We start from the raw sequence: 19,233 nt of genomic DNA, 5'->3' as shown, positions 1-19,233 counted from the left end.
AGGTGGTTGCTCACTGCAATTTTATTATTAAATTTAATACCTCTTTGGCTTTTTCCAGAGTCACAAGTTTTGATTCTATTGAAGTTTTTCGTGAAAGAATAATTAGAGATCCTGTATTTTTAAAAGTGCTGTGGAAATAAAGATACTTTAATCACATAAGTTTTTCTAATCTACGCTATGGTGCATGTGGAGCACGCAGAGGACTGGAGCATGTGACAAACATGTGGCTGTGAATGGCTGGTAGTGATGGCAGCAGAAATAGCAGATGGTAAGTGTGTGCATGAGAAACTTTATCTAATATAATGCACAGTTTCTGTCCACACTTCTGATTGGTCTTGGAGCATGCAAAGACACAGAGGGCACACAGAGGACTGGAGTGCATATTGCTCATGTGACTGCCAATGGTGGGTGGCACTAGGGTGGGAGGGTTGTTGGAGGAGATGAACAGCGGAGATAAGTGGTTTACTGCACCTAATTAACAGAAGACTGTAGATGCTGGAATCTGAAATAAAATCAGAAACTGATGGTAATACACAGCACATTATGGCAGCATCTGTGCAGACAAAGTTAATGCTGTAACCGGCAACGATCCTATTGGGTAAGGACAACTGGTTATCCTATGGATCTCGATAAGAGGCAGGGCAAACATTAATCTTTTCTCTTTTATAAATTGAGCCGGCCAGTTAGGGACTGGCTAGAACAGGGGTGGGCAAACTTTTCCGTGCAAGGGCCACATTCAGAAATTCACAATTCACAAAGGGCCGCATAGTATATTAAGTAAAATAATTACTTCACCCGGTTATGATTCTGGGCGCCTCATATAGAACATAGAACAGTACAGCACAGAACAGGCCCTTCGGCCCTCGACTTTGTGCCGAGCAATGATCACCCTACTCAAGTCAACGTATCCACCCTATACCAGTAAGTAACCCAACAGCCCCCCCCCCCCATTAACCTTAAAAAAAAATTTAAAAAAAAAAAAAAAAAAAATTTTAAAAAAAAATTTTTTTTTTTTTTTTTTTTTAATGACTTGGTGGGCCGCAGAAATACCTTTGGCGGGCCGCATGCGGCCCGCGGGCCGTAGTTTGCCCACCCCTGGGCTAGAAAGACCAGTAGTGAATTACTGCTGCTGTGCAAATATATTAGTATGAATAAAGTTAAGTTTCGTTTGACTCTAAAACTCATGTTGGACTCTTCGTGGTCCACACATTCAGGTCCGTCATTTTTCATCAGGAATGGGAAAGTTAGAGAAAGAATAGGTTTGGGGCAAGAGATAGGTGGGACAAGGACAAAAGGAAAGTCTCTGTTCAGGTGGGAATCAAGAAAGATTGAATAAAAGTAGTGAGGGGGGTGGAATGATCAAAGGAAGATGAAAGGGACATCACAGGTATTGCACAAGAGGAATGGCATGCCACAGGATTTAAAATAAGTACTGTTGCAATAAAGATGGTAGCATAGTGGTGGTTAGCACTGTTGCTTCACAGCGCCAGGGATCCGGGTTCGATTCCCGGCTTGGGTCACTGTCTGTGTGGAGTCTCCCCATGTCTGCATGGGTTTCCTCCCAGAAGACCTGAAAGACCTGCTTGTTTGGTTAATTGGACATTCTGAATTCTCCCCCGTGTACCCGAACAGGCACTGGAGTGTGGCGACTAGGGAATTTACACAGTAACTTCATTGCAGTGTTAATGTAAGCCTACTTGTGACACTAATAAAGATTATTATGAAAGATACTAATTTGACAGCAAGCCTTTGTGGGTCACCATGTCCATCAATTGGTGCAAATATATTTTTTTAAATGAGTATTTATAAACAGTGTTGTCAATGATGAATACTTTCTATTGGGGATAAATGAATGCAGCAGTCAGTATCTTTATGTTCATTTGGTGAGTCTGCAAATAATGATTAGTTCCATAAATAACATGGGAAGAAATTCACTCTCTCCAATACTTTAGGCAAACGCTGCAGTTCATTGGTAATTTTATCATTCTTGTGATTTAATTGACCTTGCTACAGCAAACAACGTAAATATTATTCTCCTCACTTTGATAAAGGCAATATCAGGAACTCATTAAGTTCATCATAATTTAAGCAGTGTGTAGATCTTCTTCATTTCTGGGGCTTAATCAATAATTCCCTGGTTCTCCACCTGTTGCCCATTATAAGAGCATTGGCAACAATTTCAGATCATTTGTGTGTGCACAGTCACAAATCTTCAAATGTAAATTTATGCCACAAAGCAGCCTATTATGCAGTTTCACAACGAACGCAGCTATTGTCATGAAATTATTCATCTCTGCTCTTTCCATATTTCTGAAGGTCATCATACTATTGGGACATGAGCATTTTAAAAATAGTTCTAAAAATGAATAGAAATTTGCATATGCATTTTAGAAGAAAAGATCATTTAAGCTGACTGAGGATATGAAGATAACAGTTTTCCGTTACGGCATGGATATCAAAAACTTAGTTTCAATACAGTTTATGGTTTTGCAATGAATGCAACATAGTTACAAATTTACATATACTTTGAAGCTGAAATTCGCACATTACCTCTCACTTAATCATGGTATTAATAAAATGTGACACCAGTAATTATTAGTAATATCTTCATTCAGAATTTTATAGTTTACTTCCCAAAACTATAAAACCAAATGGTGATCAATGATTAGATTGAATTTTCAATGACAGATAACGAGTAATTTGAATGTCGACATTAGCACTCATTGCCAAAGTTAAACCAAGAGAATGATAGCTTGAACAAGAGGAATTACTACTTTTTAGGTGAAACTAAACAAAAACAAATGCTGAAGATGGTTTTGTTAATACAGAAGGGGTCTCAGAGGATAGAGCTAAGTAGAAAAGCACCCATTTTAGGGAAAATGAATTAATTTCCATCCCTCAAAATCTCTTTTGACAGTTGACTCTTAATTATGGAATTAATCCGGTGGTAGCAGCCGTTTATCGACTACCTTGGGAAGAATTAAGCTGTCAGCAGTGTGTGTGTGTGTGTGTGTGTGTGTGTGTGTGTTAACAAAGGGAAGGCATTGGGGAATTGTTGATGTGAGCCATATTGATTGGGTTTTGTTGGGTGTGTGTTCATTTTGTTATCTTGTTAAACTCTTTTAAGTTATATTATAAATGCCTTAATTAAAATATTTATTCTTTTAAATGATGGAATTAATCTCGTAACCTAGCATCCTTAAATCTTTGGTCAATCAAGATGACCAACATAATAGTAATCCTGGCACTTCTTAAACTACCATAAAACGATTGAAATTAAATCAAGCAACAGATACACATAAATGCACATCAACTGTTCCACATAAAAAATGGTCAACAGAATAAGTATTCCATTTAAAATAGATAGGCAAGCTACTAATGTTTAAATTGCATAATTACTGCTACAACAATAACCATACTTCACAGGCTAAAATAGTCAAATGTGAGAACAATAAGCAATGTTAGTTTATTTAGAGGTGTTAAATTATACCTGTTGCCATAATCTATTTTGGCAGTAACTTTCTGTTTCAGTTCCTTCAGTTCATCTTGTGGGAGAGTTCCAGAAAGTATCTGAGATCGCCATTCAATAAGATCGTACATCATGCGCCTAACACGGTTAAACATCTCTCTGCTGTCATTCTGAAGTTTAAAGAAATTAGAGTAGAAAATTAAATATACTGAATAGAAAACAAGTAGTGCTTCACAAAATCATTGCCACCATTGTTTAACATTGTTCAACAAGTTAATCTTATCAATGAAGAACATTGTTTTGAATTGCTAACTATAAAACCTGTTGTACAAACTGCACGTGTTCGTGCAGCACAGAAATTTCTATATTGAGAAATCATAGGTGCCACGGCAAAGGACATCACAGAAAGGGTGTAGAATATTCTGCAGGGGGATGGGGATGATATCACAGCAGTAGGTTAAGTGCTGCAAAGGACACTTTAAGCTAATTCGGCAGTGCCTGAGTATAGTATTAAACAAAGCAGAAATAGGATGCAGAGGACTAGGAAAGACAATTAGAAATAATAAAAGTTAAGTGCAAACATAGAAAATACAACGTTATTTAAAGTTAGGTTTGGAGTGCATTTGTGTAAATGCATAAAGTGTGGTTATAAACTTGGCTAAAGTGAAATGATGACATGGCTCAAAAAAAAGGCAAAATATTCATAGAATGGTTAAAGCACAGAAGGCGACTGTATGACCCATTGTGTGCTCAGGAGATACTCAGTGGACCCACTCCCCTGCCTTTTCCCCAAAGCCTTAAAAAAAATTCTCTCCTCAGGTGCATAATCAAATTCGCTAGCAAGCAAAAAGGTTTGACATAACTTCCTCTCTGCTCTAGGTCTCTACTTACAAAACACAGAATCCCAACTGTCTTATTAACTGTTTTCTCAACCTGCCATCAAACTCAAAAAATTACGCATCTATAACCCAAGGTACCTCAGCTCCAGACGTTCTTTAGAATTGTACCCTTTATTATATATTGGGCTGGATTCTCTGATTCTGCGGTTATGTCCAGAGGATGCGTTTGGTCTTACAACCAAAATGTCAGCAGCACCCCGCATCAATCCTCTGCCTGGTGGGGGCCAGCAGCCGCTCCACGTAAAACCCCCAGCTTTACCTGCTGATATGGACACAGAATGGCCGGGTCCATGGCTACGCATGTGCGCGGCGGCCGCGTCATACGACATGGCGCCGGCCACGCATGGACCCGGCCAAAAACTGCCCCCCTGTAATCGAATTCGTCACCGCTGGGCCACCCTCCACCAGTCCCCCAGCCTCTGCCGAAGCTCCCTCTGCCAGTGGAACGGCTCCCCCCCAGGACTGTGGCGGCGCTGCATTCAGTCTGCAGCCACCACGCCAGGTTTGCGAAAGTTGACACGTGTCCCACGCCATCGGAAAGTTGGCCCATCGGGGGCGGAGCATTGGAAAAACGGCAGTACTACCGATTTTGGTGTATAAAGGAATTCTTCAGCCAATCCTCGATTTCAGCGTCAACAATCTGAGAATCCCACCCAATGTCTTTCCTCATTCTTCCTAGCAAAATGTATCACTTTACACTTCTCTGAATTAAATTTCACAATCCACCCATTCCACTAATCTATACCTGTCCTCATGACAATAACCACAAGGTAAAGTAAAGTTGCCATAGTCCCATAGGCTGCTTTGAAGAAGGGGAGAGCTGACTTGTGGTGATTTAACCTGAGGATCACCTCAGGCGAGGGGCAAGTTTGAGAAGGGCCTTGAAATAATCACTATACTCCTCATAGCTCCCTATTTTCAATATGTACGTCATCTACAAATCTGCCCCTGCACCCCAAGCCTAAATCATTAGCATTGATCAAGGCAAGCAGTGGTTCTGATTCCAAGCCCTGGGGAACCCCACCACATGCATTTCTCCAGTCAGAAAAACAGCCAGTCGGTTTCTTGTCACTCAACCAACTTTATATCCATGCTGCCACTGTCCCTTTAACAAACCCATTATCTGGCATTTACCAAGCCCATTTTGGAAGTCCACGAACATGACATAAACTGCATTACCCTCATCAACCCTCTTCCCCTCTCTATTACCTCATTAAAATGTGCATTTCAAATTATTTAAACACAATTTGGCCTTAACAAATCGGTGCCAGTTTTTCTTAATTAATCCACAATTGTCGAAGTGATTGTTCGTTTTGACCCAAATTATCAGTTCCAAAAGCTTTCCCACAAAGCTTTAAACTAACTGACCTATAATTGCTGGGTTTATCCTCACAACCTTTTTTGAAACAGAGGTATAACATTTGCAGTTCACCAGTCTTCTGACACCATAGCTGTACCTAAAGAGGATTGGAAGCTAATGGTCAGTGCCTCTGCAATTTATACCCTTACTTTTCAGACTATCCTCAAACACACCCCACACGGTCTTGGTAACTTTTAGTGAAGTCTGTCTTTCTAAACTCATTTCTAGTCTATCCAGTGTCTCAGCTACCTCCTCTTTCCCTCCGACTTTCTCAGCATTTTCTTCCCTGGCAAAGTACTCATTTAGCACCTCAGCCAGACCATCGGCTGCCGTGCATAAACCCTCTTTAGGTCCATAATCAGCCCACACCTATTTTACAATTTATATACCTCTTGAAAACTTTTAGATTTCTTTTATGATGGCTACCAATCTCTTCTTATACTCTACCATTGCTGCTTTTATTTATTTTTCCACTTTCCTTGTAAACCTACTGTAAGGTATTCAGAAAGATCAGAAGGAAAAATAGGGGGCTGGATTCGCTGAATCTGTGGCTATGACTGCAGGATCCGCCTGGTCTTACGACAAGAAAGTGGGCACCGGCTCCGCACCGATTCTCCGCCTGGTAGGGTACTAACAGCTGCACACCGGAAAGTGGTGGCTTTACCTGTGGATACGGCCACAGAATGGAGAGGTCTGTGGCTGCGCAAGCGCATGCCAACGGCCGTGCCATGCAACATGGCACAGGCTGCGCGCAAACCCGGCCTGTCAAAAACAGCCACCCCCCACCAGTCCCACCAGCCCCCGCCCTGCCAGCGGAAAATCGGAGGAGGGCCTCCGGTGATGTCCTGAGGCTGTCCATACGGCATACAGTACAGCGTTTTTGAGGGGGCGGAGCAGTGCAAAAAAGGCGCTGCCCCTGATTCCAGCGCAAAAGTGGATTCTCCGACCAATCGCCAAACACGATATCGGCGTCAACAATCAGACATTCCCGCCCAGAAACTTTGATTAAGGAAATTCTTCATTTATAAGGATTAGAGTATTTAAATATTTTGATTATTTAAGTACTAGAGAGAGAAAAACCTTGGGGCTGGGAAACAGAATCTATTTGGTTAGAATTAAAGAACAATAGATATACTACTTGATGTATTTCACAGGCCATAACTGATGACAAGGAGATACGGGAATAAATTTGCAGGGAAATTACTGATGCGTGTCTGAACTACAGTGTAGTAAAATGGGAGACCATCTCCTCAATACAGAATGTAGCAATCACTTGTTAAGGCCAGAGAGGGGAGGAATTTCTGAACAATGCTCAGAACCTGCTTAATCAGTATGTTTCCTGCCCAACCAGGAAGGATGCAATACTTCATCTAGTGCTAGGGAATGAAGCAGGCCAATTAGTGACTTTCATAATGGGGAACGTCTTAATCATAGAATTTACAGTGCAGAAGGAGGCCATTCGGCCCATCGAGTCTGCACTGGCTCTTGGAAAGAGCACCTTACCCAAGTTCAACACCTCCCCCAATCCCAATAACAAGTAACCCCACCCAACACTAAGGGAAATTTTTGACACTAAGGGCAATTTATCATGGCCAATCCACCTAAACTGCACATCTTTGGACTGTGGGAGGAAACCGGAGCACCCGGAGGAAACCCACGCACACACGGGGAGGATGTGCAGACTCTGCACAGACAGTGACCCAAGCCGGAATCGAACCTGAGACCCTGGAGCTGTGAAGCCATTCTGCTATCCACAATGCTACCGTGCTGCCCTAAATAGTGGAAATAGTGATCATAGCATCCTACGGTTTAGATTTGTGGAAAAGGAAAAGGAAAAATCGAAAATACTTAACGGGTGGTAGCTTAATTTCAGTGAATTGAGAAGGGATCTGCCCGAGTAAACTGGAGACAAAGACTGAGAGGCAGAAATCTAATGGAGCAATGGATAACCTTTAAACCTGGGACAGTCCAAGTACATTCCCACACGGGAAAAATGAAGGGAAATCAAAGCCATGGTTCATCGGATGACGAAGCAGTTGACAATAATACGAGAGAAAATCAGGTTAAACACAAAAATTGAAAAAGAAATTAAGAGTAAAGAAACAGTACAAGAACAGATTGCTGCCTAACATATAGAGCATCCAAAAATCTTGTATAGGCATATTAACAGTAAAAGGATTGTCAGAACAGTGGTGAGGCTAATTAGGAAACAAAACAGATGACCCATTGATGGAAGTAGAGGGAATCACTAGGGCACTGAGTATTTTGCACCAGTATTTACCAAGGAGAATGACACCAGCAAAGTCATGGTAAATCAAGAGGTTGTCAGGACACTAAGATAAAACATATATATTAAGAGGAGATACTATAAAAGCTTACTGTACTTGAAGTGGATAAACTACTTGCTCCAGAAAGCATGCATTCCTGTTTATTGGGAGAAACAAATGCCAAAATTGTAAATGTACAAGCCACAAGGTTCCAAGCTTCCTTACATACAGGAGTGGTGCCAAAGGGCTGGAGGATTGCAAATATTATACCCTGGATCAGAAATTGGGAAACAAATAAAGCCTAGCCTGTTTAATGTCAGTGGTAAAGGGGTTTTAAGAAACATTAATTCAGCAGAAAATTAACAGTCACTTGGAGAAGCATGGACTAATATAGGAGAGGCAATGTAAATTTGTTAAAGGGGCAAATAAAGCTTGATTAACTTCACCAAATTGTTTGATGAGGTAATAGAGGGTGGTTGAGGACAGTGGAATTGATGTGCATCTAGTCTTCAAAAAGGTGGTTAATAAAAATATAGGCTTTTCCGGGTCCTTAAGGGGGAGGGGGAGCAGCCCCAAGTCGTAGTCCACATTGGCACTAATGACATAGGTAGGAAAGGGGACAAGGATGTCAGGCAGGCCTTTAGGGAGCTAGGATGGAAGCTCAGAGCGAGAACAAACAGAGTTGTTATCTCTGGGTTGTTGCCCGTGCCACGTGATAGTGAGATGAGGGATAGGGAGAGAGAACAATTAAACACGTGGCTACAGGGATGGTGCAGGCGGGAGGAATTCAGATTTCTGGATAACTGGGGCTCTTTCTAGGGAAGGTGGGACCTCTATAGACAGGATGGTCTACATCTGAACCTGAGGGGCACCAATATCCTGGGGGGGGGAGATTTGTTAGTGCTCTTTGGGGGGGTTTAAACTAATTCAGCAGGGGCATGGGAACCTGGATTGTAGTTTTGGGGTAAGGGGGATTGAGAGTATAGAGGTCAGGAGCACAGATTTGACTTCGCAGGAGGTGCCAGTGTTCAGGTAGGTGGTTTGAAGTGTGTCTACTTCAATGCCAGGAGTATACGAAATAAGGTAGGGGAACTGGCAGCATGGGTTGGTACCTGGGACTTCGATGTTGTGGCCATTTCAGAGACATGGATAGAGCAGGGACAGGAATGGTTGTTGCAGGTTCCGGGGTTTAGGTGTTTTAGTAAGCTCAGAGAAGGGGGCAAAAGAGGGGGAGATGTGGCGCTGCTAGTCAAGGACAGTATTACGGTGGCGGAAAGGATGCTAGATCGGGACTCTTCTTCCGAGGTAGTATGGGCTGAGGTTAGAAACAGGAAAGGAGAGGTCACCCTGTTGGGAGTTTTCTATAGGCCACCTAATAGTTCTAGGGATGTAGAGGAAAGGATGGCGAAGATGATTCTGGAAAAGAGCGAAAGTAACAGGGTAGTTGTTATGGGAGACTTTAACTTTCCAAATATTGACTGGAAAAGATATAGTTCGAGTACATTAGATGGGTCGTTCTTTGTACAATGTGTGCAGGAGGGTTTCCTGACACAATATGTTGACAGGCCAACAAGAGGCAAGGCCACATTGGATTTGGTTTTGGGTAATGAACCAGGCCAGGTGTTAGATCTGGAGGTAGGTGAGCACTTTGGAAACAGTGACCACAATTCGGTGACCTTTACGTTAGTGATGGAAAGGGATAAGTATACCCCGCAGGGCAAGAGTTATAGCTGGGGGAAGGGCAATTATGATGCCATTAGACATGACTTAGGACGTGTAGGTTGGAGAAGTAGGCTGCAAGGGTTGGGCACACTGGATATGTGGAGCTTGTTCAAGGAACAGCTATTGCATGTTCTTGATAAGTACGTACCAGTCAGGCAGGGAGGAAGGGGTAGAGCGAGGGAACCGTGGTTTACCAAAGAAGTGGTATCTCTTGTTAAGAGGAAGAAGGAGGCCTATGTGAAGATGAGGCGTGAAGTTTCAGTTGGGGTGCTTGATAGTTACAACGAAGCGAGGAAGGATCTAAAGAGAGAGCTGAGACGAGCAAGGAGGGGACATGAGAAGTCTTTGGCAGGTAGGATCAAGGAAAACCCAAAAGCTTTCTATAGGTATGTCAGGAATAAAATAATGACTAGGGTAAGAGTAGGGCCAGTCAAGGACAGTGGTGGGAAGTTGTGTGTGGAGGCTGAGGAGTTAAGCGAGATACTAAATGAATACTTTTCGTCAGTATTCACTCAAGAAAATGATAATATTGTGGAGGAGAATGCTGAGACTCAGGCTATAAGAATAGATGGCATTGAGGTGCGTAGGGAAGAAGTGTTGGCAATTCTGGACAAGGTGAAAATAGATAAGTCCCCGGGGCCTGATGGGATTTATCCTAGGATTCTCTGGGAAGCCAGGGAAGAGATTGCTGAGCCTTTGGCTTTGATTTTTAGGTCATCATTGGCTACAGGAATAGTGCCAGAGGACTGGAGGATAGCAAACGTGGTCCCTTTGTTCAAGAAGGGGAGTAGAGATAACCCCGGTAACTATAGGCCGGTGAGCCTAACGTCTGTGGTGGGTAAAGTCTTGGAGAGGATTATAAAAGATACGATTTATAATCATCTAGATAGGAATAATATGAGCATGGTTTTGTGAAGGGTAGGTCATGCCTCACAAACCTTATCGAGTTCTTTGAGAAGGTGACTGAACAGGTAGACGAGGGTAGAGCAGTTGATGTGGTGTATATGGATTTCAGTAAAGCGTTTGATAAGGTTCCCCACGGTCGGCTATTGCAGAAAAAACGGAGGCTGGGGATTGAGGGTGATTTAGAGATCTGGATCAGAAATTGGCTAGTTGAAAGAAGACAGAGAGTGGTAGTTGATGGCAAATGTTCAGAATGGAGTTCAGTTACGAGTGGCGTACCACAAGGATCTGTTCTGGGGCCGTTGCTGTTTGTCATTTTTATAAATGACCTAGAGGAGGGCGCAGAAGGATGGGTGAGTAAATTTGCAGACGACACTAAAGTCGGTGGAGTTGTAGACAGTGCGGAAGGATGTTGCAGGTTACAGAGGGACATAGATAAGCTGCAGAGCTGGGCTGAGAGGTGGCAAATGGAGTTTAATGTGGAGAAGTGTGAGGTGATTCACTTTGGAAAGAATAACAGGAATGCAGAATATTTGGCTAATGGTAAAATTCTTGGTAGTGTGGATGAGCAGAGGGATCTCGGTGTCCATGTACATAGATCCCTGAAAGTTGCCACCCAGGTTGATAGGGTTGTGAAGAAGGCCTATGGTGTGTTGGCCTTTATTGGTAGAGGGATTGAGTTCGGGAGCCATGAGGTCATGTTGCAGTTGTACAAAACTCTAGTACGGCCGCATTTGGAGTATTGCGTACAGTTCTGGTCGCCTCATTATAGGAAGGACGTGGAAGCTTTGGAACGGGTGCAGAGGAGATTTACCAGGATGTTGCCTGGTATGGAGGGAAAATCTTATGAGGAAAGGCTGATGGACTTGAGGTTGTTTTCGTTAGAGAGAAGAAGGTTAAGAGGTGACTTAATAGAGGCATACAAAATGATCAGAGGGTTAGATAGGGTGGACAGCGAGAGCCTTCTCCCGCGGATGGAGGTGGCTAGCACGAGGGGACATAGCCTTAAATTGAGGGGTAATAGATATAGGACAGAGGTCAGAGGTGGGTTTTTTACGCAAAGAGTGGTGAGGCCGTGGAATGCCCTACCTGCAACAGTAGTGAACTCGCCAACATTGAGGGCATTTAAAAGTTTATTGGATAAGCATATGGATGATAAGGGCATAGTGTAGGTTAGATGACCTTTAGTTTTTTTTCCATGTCGGTGCAACATCGAGGGCCGAAGGGCCTGTACTGCGCTGTATCGTTCTATGTTCTATGTTCTATGCTTGTCAAAGTTGAAATTCATGGGATAAAAGGGTCAGCAACAAGAAAATTGGTGAAGGATAGAAACCATACAGTTATGGTGAAAGGTTCATTCGAGATGCGGGAGGGGGGGGAGGAGGAGGAGATAGTGTTACTTTCAAAGATGCAATAATAGGATCACTGCTACTTTTATTTTATGTTGTGATTTGGATTTAGGGGTATACAGAGAAAGCAGAAAGGCAGTAATAGACAAGAAGAATATATAGGTCCAAATCTGATTAATACCTGGTTTAATTCAATGATTAGCTGGTGTAGCATAACTGAGTGGCGTAACTGACAACCCCATCATCCCCCATCATTAATGCAAACTAACTACCTGCCTCCAAGACTACCCACTCATTCATCAATTCACCCTACACCCACCGAAAGACTAGAGGCCGTTAAAAATTACCTGAATAAGGCAGCTAATGACTTACACATTCCAGTCTTCCACTGGGATGACCCATGATGCTTCAGCCAGGATCGGAAGTCCTGGCTGAAATAAACCGCAACAAATGCTGGGCTGCAGAAATCTTCAATGGCAGTGGCAATGCGCGCAGCAACATTGCTGACCAGAAGATTTGGGCCATTGACAAACTCATGGAATGAGAAAACACATAGCAGATGAAATCTAATTCACAAGAGTATGTTACAATCCCAATTGATGTTTTAACTGGATAGGAAGATCCCAGAATGGAACCCTGGGTCAAAAGAATAACTTGTGCCTTTTTTTAAAAAGAAAACTCGGAGGCGCAGAGTGACAGGACTACCAATTAGTTTTTAAACAAGCAAAAAGTATTTATTAAACAAAAAAGTTTGATTATAATACAATACTCCTTTACTCCCTTAGTCTCAAATGTTTTCAAAGGTAACCCCATTCTGAAACCAAATGGCCATTGCCACTCAACCGATCTTCCGTAGATTGCTTCTCAAATTCCCCCAAATGAATGTCACGTGACTGTTTCTAAACTCCATTCCCTAAAAGCATGCTTTAAAATTTTTTCAAACTATGCTTTTCATCACACAAAAAACAGAAAACCTCAGCAGGTATGACAACATCTGTGGAGAGAGAACAGAAGTAACATTGAGTCGGGATAATTCTTTGTCAAAGTATCTGGAGTAATTTGCTTTTATTCTGATGCTTTCGATCAGCTGTTTCCATTAAGACATCAACTCCAGGACTGTTAAATGTTAGTTAAATATGTGTAATGTAAGTTATGTTTTTAAAAATTTTGAAAAAACTATTTAAGATGTTTATTTTTTTTTTAAATGCCCAGTCCACATTTTCCAACTACCCTTCCAAACAAAGCTTACACTCCACTTTTTAAACAAGGAATCTAACACCACGGTTCCCACCTTTCCTTTCAGGTCTTGCCTTTGCCTTAAATGCTTTTACACAAACTTAGGGAGCAGAACACTACTGTTTCAAACACTGGAAATAGTGACATCAAACCTTACGATTGCTTCAGATATGTGGGTTGTCTGTAGCCAACTGCAGTGGTTTTTAAATCAAGTATGCAGGCCTCAGGAGGATCAAACAACAAAAAGCTTTATTCAAGAGATGTTAACACTACAGTTTGCGCTGTTACACTGCACGTTTTCCCATGGAAAAGGCTGTCTAAGGACATCATGTGATCGGTCTCGTTAAGTGCCCCTGTTCCATGGCAAGGTTACTAGTAAAGAAACAACTAGAAATACCATGAATACAGAACATCAATGCTATAACGCCAGGGAGGTCCCGGGATCAGAACCATATGGTTTCACGTGACCTCTTGGAATACGAATTGCCCCTTTAAGGGGCGGGGCTTCTGCTCAACAGAGGAGCCCCAATTAGCATAAAAACCGCAGCCTGAGTACAGGTCAGGAAAGGAGACTCTTAGGGAAGTGGAGGAGTTTGGATTTGTATCATAATAAACCTTGTTCATTAATTCTACCTATCATCTATGGGTCCTGTTTACCACGGATTCAGCAACCAACCTAATCAGCCCTTTTCATTCCAGGTCCGAGTTTGACTTCCAGAATCCTGCTCCAAAAATTAGTTCCCTTTTGTTCCTTTAACTTCCCAATTCTTAGAAACCTCTCTTCATTTCTCTAGTTTCCTTAAATAGCTATTCTTTAAGCTTCCGACTATTATATTCTTAATCTTCACTCTATGGCATGGCTTTTCTTCTAGCAAAGCCGAGAGAAATGTTCCCTTTCGAGCATTCTAAAATCAACGGCTATAAGTCCAACTAAAACTAAACTCAAAAATCATACCTACCCTAAAGGTGCCCCTGGTTACTAAACAACTACCTTATATTTCTCCCTAACTTGTTTACTTTTCATACTGTAACCGTCTTTAAGCACAATAGAAGCACAGTTTTATTTGCAAATGAGTTGCAAGGCAGCACGGTGGCGCAGTAGTTAGCATTGCTGCCTCATGGCGCCGAGGTCCCAGGTTCGATCCCGGCTCTGGGTCACTATCCGTGTGGAGTTTGTACATTCTCCCCGCGCTTGCGTGGGTTTCACCCCCACTACACAAAGATATGCAGGTTAGGTGGATTGACCACGATAAATTGCCCCATGATTGAAAAAAAATTTAAAATGAATAGAATACTCTAAATTTATATTAAGAAAAAAGAAAATGAGATGCAAGAACCTTGGCAAGAATCTAACTATAGGTTTACTCTTCCTTACACAGGAACACCAAAGTAAACCCACTTAAAACTAAACTTATTTCTAACATTTAACAATACAAATATAGATCAATTACAACTACCTCGGTTATCCTGACAGATGCGAGGAGGATTGAAGAACGTACTTAATGATAAAATTGTAAACTGTGTGCAAGGCATTGGGATCTGAAGTGGTTAGTGTACAAATCTTAGACGGTGGGTAGTAGTTGATAAAGCATAGAGGCATGGATTACAAAAGCCAGGAAGATATGCTAAAACTGTATGAAGCACTAGTACAGCCTCAGCTGAAGTAGTAAGCAGTAAGGCATTAGTGGGAGTATAGGAAAAAAATTGTTTTATAGAAGACAAGACCATTGTTCCAGGGATTAGGAATGACAGTTACAAGTCGCTGGAGTTGTTCGTCTTGAGAAAAGCCAAAGAGGAAATCTGATAGGTGTTTAAAATCATGAAGCATTAGGATAAAAAAGAAGAAAAAAAACTGCTTCCGATGGCTGAAGGATAAATAACCAGAGGACAATTGGCAAAAGAATTATAGGCGACAAGGTGAAAATCCTGGCAGTACAGTGGTTAGCAATGCTACCTACGGCGCTGATGAACCGAGTTCGGTCCTGGCACCGGGTCACTAACTATGTGAAGTTTGCACATTCTCCCAGTGTCTGCGTGGGTTTCACCCACACAACCCAAAGATGTGTAGGTTAGGTAGATAGGCCACGCTAAATTGCCTCTTAATCGGAAAAAAACATAATCGGGTACTCTAAATTTATTTGAAAAAAATAAAAAAATGATGAAAAAACTTTTTACACAAGTACTTAGGTGGGGCAAACAGAATTAGTGGTAAGGGAATAGTAATCGATTCAAACAAAATTGATTAGTAAAATCTGCAAGGATAAAGAGACAGAACAGATGAGTGGGACTAACTAGATTTCTTTTCAAAAGACTCGGCGCTGGTTCATTAGATCTCCTTCTGTGCTGACCATTTTGCAGGATTTACATCCAAGCATGGCAAGTAAAATATGACTCATGCACTAAAATAGTTCCAAATACTTTTAATATAGAAGAGTCCTATGATATTAACATTACCCACCTACATGGAACCATAAAAAAGGCACAGAAAGAGGCCATTCAGCCCATCGCATCTGCTCTGGCTGAATAACAGAATAGCACTATTTGCTCATTCTAATTGCACCTTCCAGTACCAAGTCTGTAGCCTTCCAGGTTACATTAGAAATGTACAGGGCCATAAATGATAATTGCAATGAATCTGACAGGTTCTAGTTTCTGGGAAATACTAGGATACTTTTTATACAGAAGCAGGATAGAATGACTTCTACTGAATGCTTGACTCTCAATATGCTTCTTCCCAGTGTGGTTGGACATTCCCTGTAGAAAGACTCCAAAAGTCATAGTATTGCAGGCTTTCTACGGAATTTTGATGCCACTTATGCAATGCACATTCATTGGGTCTGGGAAGAGATACTTTGATTTCATTCCTTGAGTGCAGCAGGGAGACAAAAAAATCAAAAAATAATAAACAATATCAATGCGATATTGAAAAGGGAGTAGAAGAAGTGGTACCACTAAATCATGCAAACAGCATTACGGTACAGTTAAACTCAGATCAAATTTTTCCTACACCGCTTTTTTAAAATATACATTTCATGCGATCTGGGCGTCACTCGGAAGGCCAACATTTATTTGCTATCCGTAATTGCCCGAGAGAAGGTGAGCAGCCTTCTTCAACACCTACAGTCCGTCTGGTAAAGGTACACAACAGTGCAGTTAGCAAGAGAGTTCCAAGAGTTCCAAGGTGTGCGGTTTGGAGGGGAACTTGCAGGTGTGGTGTTTCCATGCATCTGCTGCTCTTGTCTTTTGATGTTATTATAATTGCAGTAAGTGTTACTACTGGATGGGAAGATTCCAGAATGGAATACTGGCTCAAAAGGCCATAACTTTTACTTTTTTTTTAAAAAGGAAATGTGGAGGAATAGTTACAGGGCTGCCAGTTAGCTTTTAACAACAACAAAAAAAATTAAACATGAAATACTTGATTTTAATACAGTATTCATTTACACCCCCTATGTATACTCTGAAACCACATAGCCAATACCACACAACCAATCTTCTGTGAATTTCTCCTCAAATTCCCCCCAGATGATTGTCACATTGACTGTTTCTAAACTTCACTCTCAAAGTCACGCTGCAAAACCTTCTTTCAAAGAATGCTTTCCATCAGCTGCTTTCATAAGAATCCACTCCAGGGTTTCCAACGATCCTTTCAAAAAAGCATCCACCACTGTTTTGATCAGGAATCCAGCAGCATGTTTTCCGCCTGTCCTTTCTGAATTCCTTTATCTTGAAACATGAATCCAAAACTCTACACAAGCTCAGGTACTCAGTCCCCAACAAAATATTATTGCCTCAAACACTAGAAATTAGGACACAAAACCTTACAAATGCTTCAGATTTTGGCTTGTCTACAGCCAACTTCATCAGCTCCTCGTAACCAGAACCAAATAGGCACTTTGAAGTGAATTTTGCCCGAATATTCAAAGGAAAATTAACCTCAATGGAGAAAAGAAAATAACCACAAAAAAAAGTCAGCAAATGGGAGCTCGAAGGATCAAAGGGATGGCGGAAAGGGCCACGAGCAGCAGGCGGACGAGCCGGCGGACCCACGAGTTGAAGAGGCCTCTGCTACCAGAGAAGAGAGGGAGACCAATGACCCGAGCATCGGCCTCCAACATCCTCCCCTCCCACCCCCCCAACCACAACCTGGAGACAGATGGAAGACCTTTCCCATGAAGGAGCTGACCGACATGAAAGAGGCGATCAGGAACAAAATCCAGGTGGCAGTCAAGGTGGCGGTGACAGAGGCGATGGCGATGCAAAAGATAATCGACGGGTTGGGGAAGAAAGTGGAGATGCAGGAGAGAACGATCCACAATCTGGAGAGAGAGTCAACGGACCAGAGCAACAGAAGTTAAAAGGTTGGTAGCAGCACAAGGGAGCTTAAAAGAGAACGTTGAGGACATGGGGAACAGCTCCCGACGACAAAATATTTGGATTATGGGCATGCCAGAAAGCATCGCGAGTAGAGACCCGACAGGCTATGTCACCCAAATGCTGGGCAACCTATTTGGGAGATCACCAAGCCCCCCAGAGCTTGACAGGGCACACAGGTCGCTGAGGCCGAAAGCCAAACGGGGTAGCACCCGAGAGCGATCGTCACGAAGCTGCACCGAACTCGGGTCAGGAGAGGATCCTGCGGTGGGCAAGACAGACTAGAGCGAGCACATGGGAAGGGCATAAAATCCAAGTTTACCAAGACTTATGGGCAGATTTGGCAAAACGCAGGGCTGAGTTTAACCAGGCAAAGTCGGCCCTGTACAAAAACGGGGTATGCTGTTCCCAGCCAGACTCTGGGTCATTTACCAGTACAAAGAGCAGTACTTCAACACCCAGCTGAGGTAAACAAATTTGTGCAGACCAACAGCCTGGACAAGAGTCAGCGATGAAGGCTGATCGGAGGAGGATCACTAAAGAAATAAAGACTCATTGGGCAGTTATCATGTTTGCGTAGCACTGTACTGCCAGTTTCTGATCAAAAAGACAGGGTCACAGGAGAGAACAAGGACAGGGAAATACAGGTGAGAGTGCAGGCAGGGAAAGCGGACAGTCAGCGGAAATAAGCTGGGGCTGGACCAGCCCCGGGAGACTGCCACCACACTTGCAGTGATAGCTAGTACGGGACGACAGATAGCACATGGGGCCACGGCTCATCCCCCCGGCAGGGAGGGAGCACCTGTCCAGACGAAGGGGGACGCAGGGACAGGAGGCAGTGGGGGGCAGGGGGGAGGAACACGTAGGGAACAGGATGGGGAAAAAAAAGAGTTGCTTCTCGTATGGCTTCGGTAGTGAGGGAAAAGGCGCAGGAACCAAGGTGGCACTACAAGCAGCCACTTTGGAGTGCCCCTGGGCAAAGGGAGACCCCGGAGTACAGGAGCACACCCACATGGCGTACACATAGTTGGTGGCCATGTTGAGTGCCCCCTGGACAAAGGGAAACCCCGGATGACCTACTCCTCTACGTCTCCGACCCACAGAACATCCTGAGAGCAATCATGCAGCTCCTGGAAGAGTTTGGGGCCTTCTTGAGCTACAAACTCAATTTGGGCATGAGTGAGTCATTCCCCATGAACCCGAACGGGGTGGGACAGAGCTGGAGGGACTACCATTCAAATTAGCCCAAAACAAATTCCTGGGGATCCAGATAGCCCATGACTGGACACACATCCACAAGTGGAGTATCAAGATGAACATATTGCCGTGGTTCCTCTTCCTGTTTAAATCCCAACTCCACCTCCTCCTCCACAAGGCTAAGCCTAATGCAGTTTAAAGTGGTGCACAGAGTGCACCTAACAGAAACCGAATGAACAGATTCTTCCCTGAGGTGGAGGTTAAATGTGAATGGTACCAGTGTGGCTTAGCCAACCATGTCCACATGTTCGGGCTTGGCCCAGACTTGTGGAGTTCTGGAGAGCCTTCTTCGAGGCCATGTCCAAGGTTGTGGGGGTGAGAGAGAGAGAGAGAGAGAGAGAGAGAGAGAGAGAGAGAGAGAGAGAGAGAGAGAGAGAGAGAGAGAGAGAGAGAGAGA

The 19,233-nt window shown here is 43.0% G+C and overlaps 2 protein-coding genes across 3 annotated transcripts in view; one reads left to right on the top strand and one right to left on the bottom strand.

Annotated features, from left to right (window-relative positions):
* LOC119979445 (inhibitory synaptic factor 2A) overlaps positions 1-19,233 on the top strand; it is a 404,538-nt gene that overhangs the window by 235,526 nt on the left and 149,779 nt on the right. The window lies entirely within an intron of this gene.
* dock1 (dedicator of cytokinesis 1) overlaps positions 1-19,233 on the bottom strand; it is a 763,650-nt gene that overhangs the window by 641,839 nt on the left and 102,578 nt on the right. The window contains 1 exon segment of the mRNA XM_038821673.1: positions 3,491-3,639. Coding sequence (XP_038677601.1) covers positions 3,491-3,639 — 149 coding nt within the window.

This window comes from Scyliorhinus canicula, chromosome 16, assembly GCF_902713615.1.
Source record: "Scyliorhinus canicula chromosome 16, sScyCan1.1, whole genome shotgun sequence".
Classification (NCBI taxonomy): Eukaryota; Metazoa; Chordata; class Chondrichthyes; order Carcharhiniformes; family Scyliorhinidae; genus Scyliorhinus; species Scyliorhinus canicula.
Note: the sequence above shows the minus strand (reverse complement) of the source record. Positions and strands in the feature narration are given on the sequence as shown.